This window comes from Neoarius graeffei, chromosome 17 (genome assembly GCF_027579695.1).
Source record: "Neoarius graeffei isolate fNeoGra1 chromosome 17, fNeoGra1.pri, whole genome shotgun sequence".
NCBI lineage: Eukaryota > Metazoa > Chordata > Actinopteri > Siluriformes > Ariidae > Neoarius > Neoarius graeffei.
The window spans coordinates 66936537-66951745 of record NC_083585.1 but is presented as its reverse complement, the minus strand read 5'-3'; the positions used below and the strand labels follow the sequence as shown (position 1 = coordinate 66951745).

Genomic DNA, 15209 nt, shown 5'->3' with positions numbered 1-15209 from the left:
TAATAATCATCATCATGATTATTATTATTATTATTATTAGTTTAATAAGGTAATAAAATGTGATAAAAGCAACATGATTCTTTACTCCCAACACTATCTATCTATCTATCTATCTATCTATCTATCTATCTATCTAGTAATTATATACCATGTTATAGATTAATCTTTGTTCAGATGTTTAATTTTGCATTTTAAAATATACATCAGTATAAATTAAAAACACATTGAACATATTTAACAGCTTTTTGTCTGAGCTCAAACTGTTATTATATTATATTATATTATATTATATTATATTATATTATATTATATTATATTATATTATATTATATCGATGTATTATGGGTGCCGTGTGTAGAGGGTGAGGTGAGGGTTGCCAGGTTGCTGAATGCTACTCTACCAGTCTGGGTGTGTCTCTCTCTCTCTCTCTCTCTTTCCTTTGCTGCCCATTTTATAATACAAAACACAGAATTCTGCCTTGTATTGAAGCCTGGATTTATATTAATGCACATTTTTCAATGTGTGTGTATGTGTGTGTGTGTGTGTGAGAGAGAGAGAGAGAGAGAGAGAGAGAGAGAGAGAGATTTATTCTCTAGGTTCCACTGCACCAGAAACCACAACAACAACAGAAACAGCAGCAGGTTTATTGTATGATGTCTGATGTCATGGTAAAGGAAAAGTAAAGCGTTTATAAAAGGATTTAAATAAATGTGGAGTAAAAAAAAATTGATCATTATCAGGTAAGGTGTGTTGATGATGATGATGATGATGATGATGATATTATTATTATTATTATTATTATTATGAATGCTGGGTCATTGCTAGTGATGTACATGACTAATCAATAATAATAATAATAATAATAATAATAATAATACCGGTAATAATAATAATAATAATAATAATAATAATAATAATTGACTGATATGAAGAGAGAAGGGTCTAACATCAGGGCAGATGTGTCTTGACATATGTGGAGATTGATGAAGTGTGTGTGTGTGTGTGTGTGTGTGTGTGTGTGTGTGTGTGTGTGTGTGTTTTAAAGGACTCACCGCTCTGTTCTCCTAAAAAAACAAGTTTAAATTTCCGTAACGGGTTCCCGAAGTCGTTCCCCACAGACATGGCGCTGACCGCACTGCCCCTGTGCTGCTGATGAATCAGGACCCGCTGCTGTGGGCCGAACCGAACCGCCGAACCCCGCAGATGGACTCAGGCTCAGGATGACTCTCTGGATGTTGCAGCACTGCTGTGCGATGTCAGTCCTGCGTCCCAGTGCGCATGCGCGACTTCCGCCTCACATCACGCCCGCCTGCGGTCCCACCTGCGCGCGCCGTCATTCCCTCCTTCCGCCATGATTGCTGTTGGTTCAGTTGATGGAGCAGCAGCATTCCTGACATTCCCAGAATTCCTTTAAAGGGGAATTTCCTCCAGAAATAAACTCTATACCACTTTAATACTTTTCCCAAATCTAATCTCCTCAGGCTACACTCTGTCCTCCACTCAGGTTTGGTGTCTGGAGTTTCCTTCTGAGTCCATGATGGCCCACCTTTTGATCGACTGATTCATTGATTCATTATTAAAATGACATTGTATAAAAATGATACAATAACATAATAATAACTGGATAACAAAATAAACTGCAAGTGCTTATTTCCATTGTGGTCCAAAAGGAGTTCCGTGATCAACATGGGAAGAAAAGTTAGAGTATACGATAACAAGTGGGGTTAAAATTATATAGTCAACAAAATAAAAATAAAAAGTACAATAAGTAAATTGTTTAATACCAAATAAAAATGGAAGACTCTGAGGAAGATCTCAACCCTTTTATTATGTCATAATCATGTCATTGGGCGGCACGGTGGTGTAGTGGTTAGCGCTGTCGCCTCACAGCAAGAAGGTCTGGGTTCGAACCCAGCGGCCGGTGAGGGCCTTTCTGTGTGGAGTTTGCATGTTCTCCCCGTGTCTGCGTGGGTTTCCTCCGGGTGCTCCGGTTTCCCCCACAGTCCAAAGACATGCAAGTTACAGTAGGTTAATATGGGACGGCCTTGGGCTGAGGTGCCCTTGAGTGCGGCACCGAACTCCCAGCTGCTCCCCGGGCGCTGTTAGCATGGCTGCCCACTGCTCTGGGTATGTGTGTGCGCTCGTTGCTCGTGTGTGTGTGTGTTCACTGCTTCAGATGGGTTAAATGCAGAGAGGAAATTTCACAAGTGTGTGATGAATAAAGTTGTGCTTTCTTTTCTTCTTAATCTAACTAGTCCTCTGTTTTTATATTGTCTTTGTCCTGTTAATTTTTACATATGTATTTTTTACTAGTATTTTGCCCTAAGTACTTTTGTACAGTATTATCTTTTCATACTTATATTCATATCTATTTATACTACTCATGTTTGTTAGCAACACACACACAATATATATATATATATATATATATACACACCATATGTTTCTTCATATTAATTTTACATTCTGTATTTTCCTTCATTTTGTCATTTCATTTTATGGACCACAATGGAAATAAGTGTTTTCACTTTCTTGTGTCATCCATTATTTTTAATGCATTTACAATATTGTATGTGTTTACACTGAATTTACTAAATAAAACCAATTAATCAACCAAGACTCCTGAGAACAGTAACTATTGAATAAAAATTATTTAACCTGAGATTTAAGGCCAAGTCCCACAATACCAATAACTATAATAACTATAACAATAACTATAAATTAATGGGTCCCCTGGAGTTGCTGTGGTTGGGGGTCACACCAGACCTATAATGATACCTATAGCCCAGGCCTGGACCTGATCCGATAAAACTTCTGACCAATCAGGTCATTGTTTACATGTGACGTTGTCTGAGCGCATGCTATTTTTCCCAAACATCTTTGTACATCCTTGTTGCATCATGAAATAACGGAATATAGATTCACAGAAAATAAAAAATACAACACAAAGCATGGCTCTTTTATTCACGGATATGTGAATTTCCATTAAATATCAATAGTAAATTTATAAAGTAAACATATAAATGCAGGTAAGATATTTTAATTATGAGCTTTGGCAGTCCAAACATTTAATTGTTTTAGACTTCTTAAGTTTTTATCTATGATGATTCATCCGTAAGAAATCGGTAACCAATCTGTAATATACTGAAAGTTTCATGACCAATCAGTAAATTATTAGCATCTGTGTTGCATCCGAATTAAAATCCATAACCACTCCGTATTTTGTATCTTTTTTATTATTTCCGTAGTCCATGATCTATCCGTATTTTAACAACCACCGGAGTGTGTGCATGGGTTGTTTTGAAGTCCAAGCTGTACAGTATGGCCCAGAATAATGTGCTACTACTTGGAAAAAACTTCCATAACTATTCCTAAGTTACATGCGTTTATTTCCCTGAATGTCAGGACCAAGTGATATTATTGTGGGGATTATAGTTATGGTGCTTCTACTCCAGACTGGAACTAAACTCAGGCCGAGGGAGAGTCAGAGTTGTAGTTATAGGTATGGTTATAGCTATCAGTGTTGTGGGACCGGGCCCTTACCGTGGCACTTCACTGAGAGTATCTGGAGAGATGTGCTACTGGACCTTGTTCCAATTGAATGCCGATTATGTTTAGGTTGAACATGAGCTGAGAAATAATTTGGAGCTTTACCATTGACAATATTATGAACAAGATTTAATTTGAGTTGGATAACACGTAATTCGACAGACAACATACCAACCGACTCAAAATAAATTATACTGTTTTATTTTTAAATAATTTTTCAGCAACTATTCATTCAAGATACAGTGGTGCTTGAAAGTTTGTGAACCCTTTAGAATTTTCTATATTTCTGCATAAATATGACTTAAAACATCATCAGATTTTCGCACAAGTCCTAGAAGTAGATAAAGAGAACCCAGTTGAACAAATGAGACAAAAATATTATACTTGGTCATTTATTTATTGAGGAAAATGATCCAGTATTACATATCTGTGAGTGGCAAAAGTATGTGAACCTCTAGGATTAGCAGTTAATTTGAAGGTGAAATTAGAGTCAGGTGTTTTCAATCAATGGGACGACAATCAGGTGTGAGTGGGCACCCTGTTTTATTTAAAGAACATGGATCTATCAAAGTCTGATCTTCACAACACATGTTTGTGGAAGTGTATCATGGCACGAACAAAGGAGATTTCTGAGGACCTCAGAAAAAGCATTGTTGATGCCCATCAGGCTGGAAAAGGTTACAAAACCATCTCTAAAGAGTTTGGACTCCACCAATCCACAGTCAGACAGATTGTGTACAAATGGAGGAAATTCCAGACCATTGTTACCCTCCCCAGGAGTGGTCGACCAACAAAGGTCACTCCAAGAGCAAGGCGTGTAATAGTCAGTGAGGTCACAAAGGACCCCAGGGTAACTTCTAAGCAACTGAAGGCCTCTCTCACATTGGCTAATGTTAATGTTCATGAGTCCACCATCAGGAGAACACTGAACAACAATGGTGTGCATGACAGGGTTGCAAGGAGAAAGCCACTGTTCTCCAAAAAAAACATTGCTGCTCATCTTCAGTTTGCTAAAGATCATGTGGACAAGCCAAAAGGCTACTGGAAAAATGTTTTGTGGACGGATGACACAAAAATAGAACTTTTTGGTTGAAATGAGAAGCGTTATGTTTGGAGAAAGGAAAACACTGCATTCCAGCATAAGAACCTTATCTCATCTGTGAAACATGGTGGTGGTAGCATCATGGTTTGGGCCTGTTTTGCTGCATCTGGGCCAGAACGGCTTGCCATCATTGATGGAACAATGGATTCTGAATTATACCAGCGAATTCTAAAGGAAAATGTCAGGACATCTGTCCATGAACTGAATCTCAAGAGAAGGTGGGTCATGCAGCAAGACAACGACCCTAAGCACACAAGTCGTTCTACCAAAGAATGGTTAAAGAAGAATAAAGTTAATGTTTTGGAATGGCCAAGTCAAAGTCCTGACCTTAATGTAATCGAAATGTTCTGTATGGAGGAATGGGCTAAAATTCCTCCAAGCCGGTGTGCAGGACTGATCAACAGTTACTGGAAACATTTAGTTGCAGTTATTGCTGCACAAGGGGGTCACACCAGATACTGAAAGCAAAGGTTCACATACTTTTGCCACTCACAGATATGTAATATTGGATAATTTTCCTCAATAAATAAATGACCAAGTATAATATTTGTGTCTCATTTGTTTAACTGGGTTCTCTTTATCTACTTTTACGACTTGTGTGAAAATCTGATGATGTTTTAGGTCATATTTATGCAGAAATATAGAAAATTCTAAAGGGTTCACAAACTTTCAAGCACCACTGTACATGATATGTCCAAAAGTTTGTGGACACTTCACCTACACACCCTTCTCCAAACTGTTGCCGCAAATTTGGAAGCACACAATTGTAGGGGAGAGCAGGGAGACATTGGACAGGGAGACTTGGGACAGTTTGTATTCACATCAATTAATTTCAACCAATCAGGTTTTAGATGACATCAGAAGCTAGATGTAGCCCCTTAGAGTAATCTGCTTCATACTTGCCACCAACCCACTGAGAATCAAAAATGATAGAGCAGATTATGCGATGCACTCGGGCCCTTCTAGGAGGGTCCAAGGGGCCCCCAGAAAATTTTTTAAAGGGTGTAAAATGGTGCATTCTCCTGCATATTTGGAAAAGTGCCATATTTGGAAAAATTGATCAAGAAATCAGACTGATGTACTTCACAAAATGCTGCGTCTCACCTTGCCTCGATGCTTTGATGCTGGAAGATCTGATGACCAAGTCGCCTTGAACTTGCTGACATAGTGAATCTTTTTTTTTCTTCAGAGTTTTCATTGTTCATGATCACCAGAGCATGTTTGTTTTTACAAATATTGGCACAATTTGTTGTAGTATATGAGCTCATTGCTGATTAGCTAGAACCATAACGAGAACCAGTAGAATGGCGTGATAGGATAGAGTGATACAATTTAGATTCAACATCATTATCATTATCGTACCGTTCCACTGGCTCTCAGCTTCACTTAATAGAACTGTCACTCACTCAGTGTTTTTCTGTTTTTCGCACCATTCTGTGTAAACTCTAGAAAGTGTTGTGTGTGAAAACCCCAGGAGATGAGCAGTTTCTGAAATACTCAAACCAACACCCATGCCACAGTGAAAGTCACACTTTGAGATCACAGTTTTTCCCATTCTGATGTTTGAACACTGTGAATATTAACTGAAGCTCTTGATTTGTATCTGTGTTGTGCTGCTGTCAAGGGATTGGCCGATTAGAGAACTGCATGAAACAGCAAGTGGATGGACGGCTGTTCCTGATAAAGTGGCCGGTGAGTGTATGTCTATAATCAGTATGGTAGTAACGAATCAGTGAAGCCAAGTCATTACCTACCAGTAGGAATTAGACTGCGCTTTATTCTACTGGCCACAACGTGGAGCTGCAGTTTATGATAAGAGCTTATATTTCTGATGTATTATAAACCCCGTACATATAAACACAGCAAGGCTACTGATAGTGAATTGGTGACAATTTTAATATTTCAAACCAAATTTATTAAAGACATCAATCTGATTACATTAAGACAGATGTGTATGATGGTCCAGGTTATGTTTCACTCACATCCTTTTCTAACTAGCCACATGATCTCTGTATTGTTCTCATCTCATCTCATTATCTCTAGCCGCTTTATCCTGTTCTACAGGGTCGCAGGCAAGCTGGAGCCTATCCCAGCTGACTACGGGTGAAAGGCGGGGTACACCCTGGACAAGTCGCCAGGTCATCACAGGGCTGACACATAGACACAGACAACCATTCACACTCACATTCACACCCTCTGTATTGTTATTATTTTTAAAACAAATTAAGGATGTAAGGATGCAAGGACAGGATGTGAGGACAGACAATTTGATGTATTCCAGATGAGACATTCTTTTTCACTGAAACATCACTTTGAAGCAGTGTCACTTACTGATAACTCATTGCTTGGTATCATCTGTCATTGCTCTTACACGAACAGGACACGATGTGATTACAACATCAATTAATATTTATCAAAACCTCTTCTCTCCTTACTCCTTAAAGACGACCTGAAATCAAAGCTGATCTTTACCTTGTTAGCTCGGTTCCATGATCAGATTTTGTATGATTCATTTATCAAAGTCAAAGTCCTTCCCATGCCAGGACCTGCTCTTCCCAGGTGGTCTTCCCAGGCAGTCTCCCATCCCAGTACCAAGCAGGCCCTTAAGGCACATTGGGCAGCGCCAATCTCCATTTCTATAGCCCTTGGCCTCTCGCCTACTATACAGCTAGGGTTACAGTGGGGGGCTGGTTCTCTGGTAACCATGAGAGTTTGACTCCCCACTTGCATCTGTATTGCAGTGTGCCTTGCCAGACCAACATTTTTATGATGGTCTTTGGTATGACCTGACCGATCACAAGTAGAACTCACGATCTCCCGGTTGAAAGGCGGACACGCTAACCACTAGGTCAGCTTGTGGTGATTCACTTATACTAAAGACTTAAAACCTTTCTGAACATGTTATTTCATTTGGAAATGTGTCCTGTTGCATAAAAATGCTTTCAAATATCAGTTCCATGTCTGTGAAGGTTCTCAGTCATCCAGGTCATCGTAATCCGCAAGTGCTAGAGAAGGCAACTGGACTTGCTTGAAATCCTTGAAGACATTTGACCTCTCATCTCAGCTGACTACAATGACTCACATGATGGCAGAGAGAGCCAACAACCCACAGATCACCATAACGACCATCTAGGCTGCTAACGCCATTTACACCCAGCCTCCAGGGCCCCTAACACCGATAGACCCTTCCCACTGACGTCACCGGAAACCGGAAGTAAACAGACCTTGCGCCATATTGGAAGACCAACAAACTCGTGATCAGGGGGAAATAACGGCAGCGCGCGGAATTTAAACCCACGAGGCACTTGATTCATCATAAACCTACAATGGTAAACTTTTGTGCTGTGTTAGGGTGTTCCAACAAAGCTGATGGGAAAGGTGAAAAGAAGTCGTTCTTCAGAATACCAGCTGTGATTGAGACACAAGGGGAGCAAACTAAGGAGCTTTCTGCCAGGAGACAGAGAATAAGTGCATTACTGAGTGTCTGTGAGCAAAGGAGAGCCTGAACGTTGCAACCTCCCTATTGGCTGTTTATTGGCTGTTTGTAAAAATGTATCAATTGTTGCCCTTCATCGCGGACTCGAGAGACGAGACCTGACGAGTTAGTTCGTTGGTAGCAGAACAAAATGTCTGGACACAAATCGGGTTTTCAGAAAAGGAAAGAAAATAAACGCAGGGTCAAAAATACAAAAAAGGAAGCAGAAAATGCAAAACGAGTTTTAAGGTAGGACAAATGGTTACTTTTCTGAGGCAGCCCGCCGTGGCTGCAGGCTTTCAGTTGTGTCATTGAATGGTTACTTTTCTGAGGCAGCCCGCCGTGGCTGCCTGCAGGCTTATTTATTATAGCCCATTTAGTTAAAATAGTTGATCTAAAATGTTTATAGTTATAGTTATGTGATGGTTGTCCTCAGTGTTCGAACTATGCCGATATTTTCGGGGGGTCCCTTTTTTTCCCTGGGGGGTGCTTGCGCTTGTCTCGGAGCGCGGATCTCCAAACACATGAGAAGCCTATCTTACGCACATATCACGCGGACTCCACACCTCCACACACGCATCGCATCTGAAGTCATAACTCATCAGGGGAAATCGTGGCATGTTCAAAAAACAACCTCGCGTCAACAATGATACCACATGCAAGAAAAAAAACAGTCAGGCTACTCAACAACCAACCTGGCAGCAGCAGTCGTTGTCATATCGGTTTATTTTATCTTTGATGTAAACACAACACTTCGGATATGAAAATGCTTCCCGTTACACACGATTGCTGTCAATAAACATCATTTTGCCAATATTTTAGAGACCCCCCAACATTTCCCAAATCATGTTTTCAAGGGATCTCATGTCTGTTTCAGGGGATCTCAGATCCCCCGAGTACCCCCGTAGTTCGAACACTGGTTGTCCTGATTTAGACTGGTGTGGTTTTTTTTTTTTGGGGGGGGGGGGGGGGGGGGGGGGGAGTTGCGCGATGTTGCACCCGGGTCCAGATTAGGGCAGAACCAGCCCTGGCTACATTTCAGGTGTAGTTTGTTTTATGCATGTATGTACTTGCATAGACGTGTACTTGGTCTTCCAATATGGTGACTACCGAAATCTCGCAGCGCGGTGACATCATGCGGGATCCCTCTATAGGTTGACTGAGAGGGTTAGAGGGTTAATGACCCATGTGACCTCAATGACTCTCCTTAGGGGTTGCTTTTGGTCCACTAGAGGATACAGTGGTGCTTGAAAGTTTGTGAACCCTTTAGAATTTTCTATATTTCTGCATAAATATGACCTAAAACATCATCCGATTTTCACACAAGTCCTAAAAGTAGATAAAGAGAACCCAGTTAAACAAATGAGACAAAAATATTATACTTGGTCATTTATTTATTGAGCAAAATGATCCAATATTACATATCTGTGAGTGGCAAAAGTATGTGAACCTCTAGGATTAGCAGTTAATTTGAAGGTGAAATTAGAGTCAGGTGTTTTCAATCAATGGGACGACAATCAGGTGTGAGTGGGCACCCTGTTTTATTTAAAGAACAGGGATCTATCAAAGTCTGATCTTCACAACACATGTTTGTGGAAGTGTATCATGGTACGAACAAAGGAGATTTCTGAGGACCTCAGAAAAAGCGTTGTTGATGCTCATCAGGCTGGAAAAGGTTACAAAACCATCTCTAAAGAGTTTGGACTCCACCAATCCACAGTCAGACAGATTGTGTACAAATGGAGGAAATTCAAGACCATTGCTACCCTCCCCAGGAGTGGTCGACCAACAAAGATCACTCCAAGGGCAAGGCGGGTAATAGTCGGCGAGGTCACAAAGGACCCCAGGGTAACTTCTAAGCAACTGAAGGCCTCTCTCACATTGGCTAATGTTAATGTTCATGAGTCCACCATCAGGAGAACACGGAACAACAGTAATGTGCATGGCAGGGTTGCAAGGAGAAAGCCACTGCTCTCCAAAAAAACCACTGCTGCTCGTTTGCAGTTTGCTAAAGATCATGTGGACAAGCCAGAAGGCTATTGGAAAAATGGTTTGTGGACAGATGAGACCAAAATAGAACTTTTTGGTTGAAATGAGAAGTGTTATGTTTGGAGAAAGGAAAACACTGCATTCCAGCATAAGAACCTTATCCCATCTGTGAAACATGCTGGTGGTAGTGTCATGGTTTGGGCCTGTTTTGCTGCATCTGGGCCAGGATGGCTTGCCATTATTGATGGAACAATGAATTCTGAATTATACCAGCAAATTCTAAAGGAAAATGTCAGGACATCTGTCCATGAACTGAATCTCAAGAGAAGGTGGGTCATGCAGCAAGACAACGACCCTAAGCACACAAGTCATTCTACCAAAGAATGGTTAAAGAAGAATAAAGTGAATGTTTTGGAATGGCCAAGTCAAAGTCCTGACCATAATCCAATCGAAATGTTGTGGAAGGACCTGAAGCGAGCAGTTCATGTGAGGAAACCCACCAACATCCCAGAGTTGAAGCTGTTCTGTACGGAGGAATGGGCTAAAATTCCTCCAAGCCAGTGTGCAGGACTGATCAACAGTTACCGCAAACATTTAGTTGCAGTTATTGGTGCACAAGGGGGTCACACCAGATACTGAAAGCAAAGGTTCACATACTTTTGCCACTCACAGATATGTAATATTGGATCATTTTCCTCAATAAATAAATGACCAAGTATAATTTTTTTGTCTCATTTGTTTAACTGGGTTCTCTTTATCTACTTTTAGGACTTGTGTGAAAATCTGATGATGTTTTAGATCATATTTATGCAGAAATATAGAAAATTATAAAGGGTTCACAAACTTTCAAGCACCACTGTAAATACCTGGAACTCCCCACTAGTCAGACAGAACTGAAAAAGCCTTTCGGATGAGAGGTGAAACATCTTCAAGAATTTCAAGCAAGTCCAGTTGCCTTCTTTAGCACCTATGGTATCAGTTCCATGTTGTCTTTATTATCTCTAGGCAGGAATTATTCAATATGGCCTTAATGATGGAAGACATGATGGAATCTGTTCTTCAGTTCATGGTTTGAAAAATGTAGCATTGAGTAGGCAAGGAATTATCACGTACAATATTTAGAAGCAATCTACATTACAAGCTTGTCAAAGGTTACTGTGTTCTTTGCATCATGTTCTTGTCATATCAAAAACATTTAGGCTGCTGAAAGAGTTGTGGCATTTCAGTCATTTCAAGCAAATGTGAAAAGATTATCTTATTACAGACTTAATACACTGCAACCCCACTATAACAAACTCCTTGGGAGACGTCCAAATAGTTCGTTATACTGAAAAGTTTGTAACACTGAAATGGGCCCACTTGTCACACCAAACACTCACTCTTACGTAAAACAAGACCAGCTGTGTTTAGTTTGTATTTACACTTAATTAATTTATATATTTATGAAGTCAAGGAAATAAGTCACACTCACCGCTGTTTGCTTGCTGCAGCTTCTTTCTTTTCAGACCATCATATTGATTGCAGTTATGGATGAAGTCTCAGAGCTTTTTTTCTTTTGCTTTAAAAGTTGAAATTTAATTTTATGGGATACCGTATTCTGTAGACAAATTGGTTGCTTTCTCACCACACTTTAGACACTCCAGGATATGAAGTTTGTCTTCAATAGTGTCACATCCGCACACAGTAGCGCGCCTCGAACTGCTACTCACGTGCACGCATGCAGCACCATTAGGATTAATTACCATGCACCTGTTCTGGATTAGAGCGCAATCACAGCGCGTACTTATAAGCATTCTTTAAACACACAGACTTTGTGAAGTATACATGCTGTACCTTGTTTCTCACATTACCAAGCCTTCTGTAGCACTGTGTTGATATTCTGGTTTCCGACTCTGTTTCATATTTTAGATTTTGCCCTTTGTCTCTGCCTTTGATATTGTGTCTGTGCCTCGCCTGACCATTGCCTGTTCCTCAACTCTGATTTTTGATCACGGACTTAGATGTATTTGCCAACATGTTTTTAAGTAAAACTCTTCCAGTGATTACAACTGTCTTTCGCCTGCATTTTCTGACATACAAAGAATATCTTACATTTACGAGTAGTCATGACAACAATGCTTACAGAGTAAATACTCAAGCAAAACTGATTTTAGTTCATAAAATAAATTCCTTTTAAGGGATTTTTTAAAGTCAAGGATTGCCATTCTCGATAATTGTTAGTGATCAACACCTAAGTGAGGCTCATTAAGCCTTTATGGCGTTAACACATATTGTTAACTTGACTGCGGACTTGATTACTTATTGTTTGTCTCTGGTGAGAAGACGAACACATGGCACAGTGATTTTTTTGTAGACTCCAACTCATTGTCATTAAAGGTGGGGGACATGAACTTTGTTATATGCGAAAGTTCGTAGTAAAAGAGCTCATTACAGCAAGGTTGCAGTGTACAAGTCTAAATACAAACAACAATACAAGCATACAATTCTGCTGCAGTTATTAATTAGAAACATTAATAACAGAACAATCTAAACCAAGCACTAATGTTCAAAGTCAAACAACTCGGCTTCTTTCTCCTTCCAGAAAACAAAGCTACGGTCGATGTATTTACAGATTTCATCATTAGTAAAACATGACCAGTCTGTGCCCCCATCCACTCTTTGGCTTCCTACATCTTGCACAACATCCTCAACAATGACTGTAGGAACTGTCCTAACCTCAGAGTCCTTCAAAGACCTCCTGGCTGGAGCCTTTGTTTTTGTCCCAAAGAAACGGGCCTTGATGTCTTCAAATCCATCTTTCCATTGCCGTTTCCCATTCTCTATGTCTCCCAGGACAGCCTGATGGAAATCTCTAACTGTCTCCCATGGGAAGTCCCTGACATGGTCGAATACTTCAAAGCAAAGCAGGTGTCTCATTTTGCGTTCTTCAGCAGGCAGGTCTTGCTCCAGGATGCGGAAGTACCCCAGCATGAACAAGTCAAGGGTCAAGCTTTCATAAGGCACAGGTGCACCATCTACTCGAGGGAGGAAGTGCTCAGGAGAATAAGTGACCGTTTTTCTCTGGAGGTTCCGGATCTGGCGTGAGGGAACCCCTGAATTGATGGCCCTCCAGTTCCGAATCATTTTGTCTATCGCTGTTCTTTGTCTGTAGAGATGATACAAGGAGCCATCAGTCAACTGAGGGACTGGAGTCGGATCACTGTGACCTTTGATGTAAGTCTCAGCTGATCTCTGTGTGTCCAGTTCTTCTTTCATTTTAGCCCTCTTTGAGATTGCATAGGCAGACTTTTTCCAGTGTCCCAAGAACAAGACAACAATTCTCTCTTTACGCAAGCTGATGGTCTCCAGAACCTTAGCTGATTCTTCACTGGTGGTATGTTGGCAATTTAGGTTGCAATCATTCACAAGATTGAGGTCTTGATTGAGGACAACCACTGTTTTTGAAGGATTTGGGACATTCTGCTGCTTAGGATTGGACTTAGACACGTTTAACATCCCTGAAAATGGATAGATGTTCCCAATCTGACCTTCAAAGGTGGACCTTAGATTCCGTACAGAAACTCCTGACAGCTGGATCTCCATTTCCATCTTCTCTCGCTTGCCCTTATGCCTTCCTGGCTGGGTTGAGAACATTGACGCCAGTTCTTCATTGGGCATTTTGCAGATACCTTCCTCTATGTTTTTGTCTGAGATGTTGTTCAGAAGCAAGGACATGCTCTTCACAATGCCTGAGATACGGTTGCACCAGACGGGAAGTGCAAGGGTGTCCACCACCTCTGGCTTCTGCTGGAACTGAGTGTTGATGGTGATGTTAACAATGGGAGCAGGTAGGAGAGTTTGGAGTTGCTCAGCCAGACGTCTTAACTCCAGCTCATAGGCCTGACACTTTTTCTGCAGGGAAACAGTTTCGATCTGTCCCTCCAAGTAGACCAAGTCATCCTCTGTTAGCAACTCACCAAAGGGGCCCAAAATAGCATTGTGAACCTTGGAGTATCTCCAGCCATCCATAGCATTGTCATCCTGTCAAGAATGAGAGACTAACAAATGACTATCTATAAGAGATTGTGAGTAATTATTCGATTTGCAAATCTGATATTGGAATGAGTAAACCACATTTCAAGAGTGCACAGAGAGGATGATAATGGACATGGGTATATTTGTCTGAGGCCATCAAACAATTGAAAAGAAGCACTTCTGATCAAGTGAAGTACAAAACCCTGTTAATAACAGTTAAGTGTTGGATTTTGTTAAGTATACATTTTAGTGTGTGTGTGTGTGTGTGTGTGTGTGTGTGTGTGTGTGTGTGTGTGTGTCAGTGTCAGGGGTTGGGGGTTTGATAAATTAATTAAGAATAACAAGCTGATAATATTGGGTCAAATGGAGAACTGGAGCTGATGCCTACCTTTCTCCATTGGTCTTCATCATCTTGAAGCCTTGCTTGAAGTTTACGCACCATCACTTGCCTCTTCCACTCTGCAATAGGTCTGCCATGTTCATCATGTGTCGGAACCAATGAGTCTATATCAGCGAGATTCACCTCCTCTGCTGGGAGTGCAACCATTCCATTGTCATGTTTCTACAAAAAACAAAAATGAGAATAAAAATTATAATAACCCATTTGTTCTGTTTGGATCACCTACTGATCACAAATGTAACTGACCAACCAAGACATATTCACTTCTCTTTTCCATCCATCCATTATCTGTAACTGCTTATCCTGTGCAGGGTTGCAGGCAAGCTGGAGCCTATCCCAGCTGACTTTGGGCAAGAGGTGGGGTAGACCCTGGACAAGTTGCCAGGTCATTGCAGGGCTGACACATAGAGACAAACAACCATTCACACTCAGTCAATTTAGAGCTACCAATTAGCCTGCATGTCTTTGGACTGTGGGGGAAACCGGAGCACCTGGAGGAAACCCACACAGACATGGGGAGAACATGCAAACTCCACACAGAAAGGCCCCCATCAGCCACTGGGCTTGAACCCAGAACCTTCTTGCTGTGAGGCGACCGTGCTAACCACTACACCACTGTGCCGTTTCGCTTTTGTATTTTCATAAACATATGCCTATGACTGTGTTGTAAAATGCCAAAT

The 15209-nt window shown here is 40.8% G+C and overlaps 2 protein-coding genes across 2 annotated transcripts in view; both read right to left on the bottom strand.

Moving 5' to 3' along the window:
* Positions 1-1280, bottom strand: part of rab6bb (RAB6B, member RAS oncogene family b) — a 31324-nt gene extending 30044 nt beyond the window's left edge. The window contains exon 1 of the mRNA XM_060897875.1: positions 1053-1280. Within this exon, the coding sequence (XP_060753858.1) occupies positions 1053-1122 (70 nt within the window). The 5' untranslated portion in view covers positions 1123-1280. The remainder of the gene's footprint in view (positions 1-1052) is intronic.
* An 11373-nt stretch (positions 1281-12653) lies between these two features.
* espnlb (espin like b) overlaps positions 12654-15209 on the bottom strand; it is a 28089-nt gene continuing 25533 nt past the window's right edge. The window contains 2 exon segments of the mRNA XM_060943587.1: positions 12654-14135; positions 14518-14691. Coding sequence (XP_060799570.1) covers positions 12654-14135; positions 14518-14691 — 1656 coding nt within the window.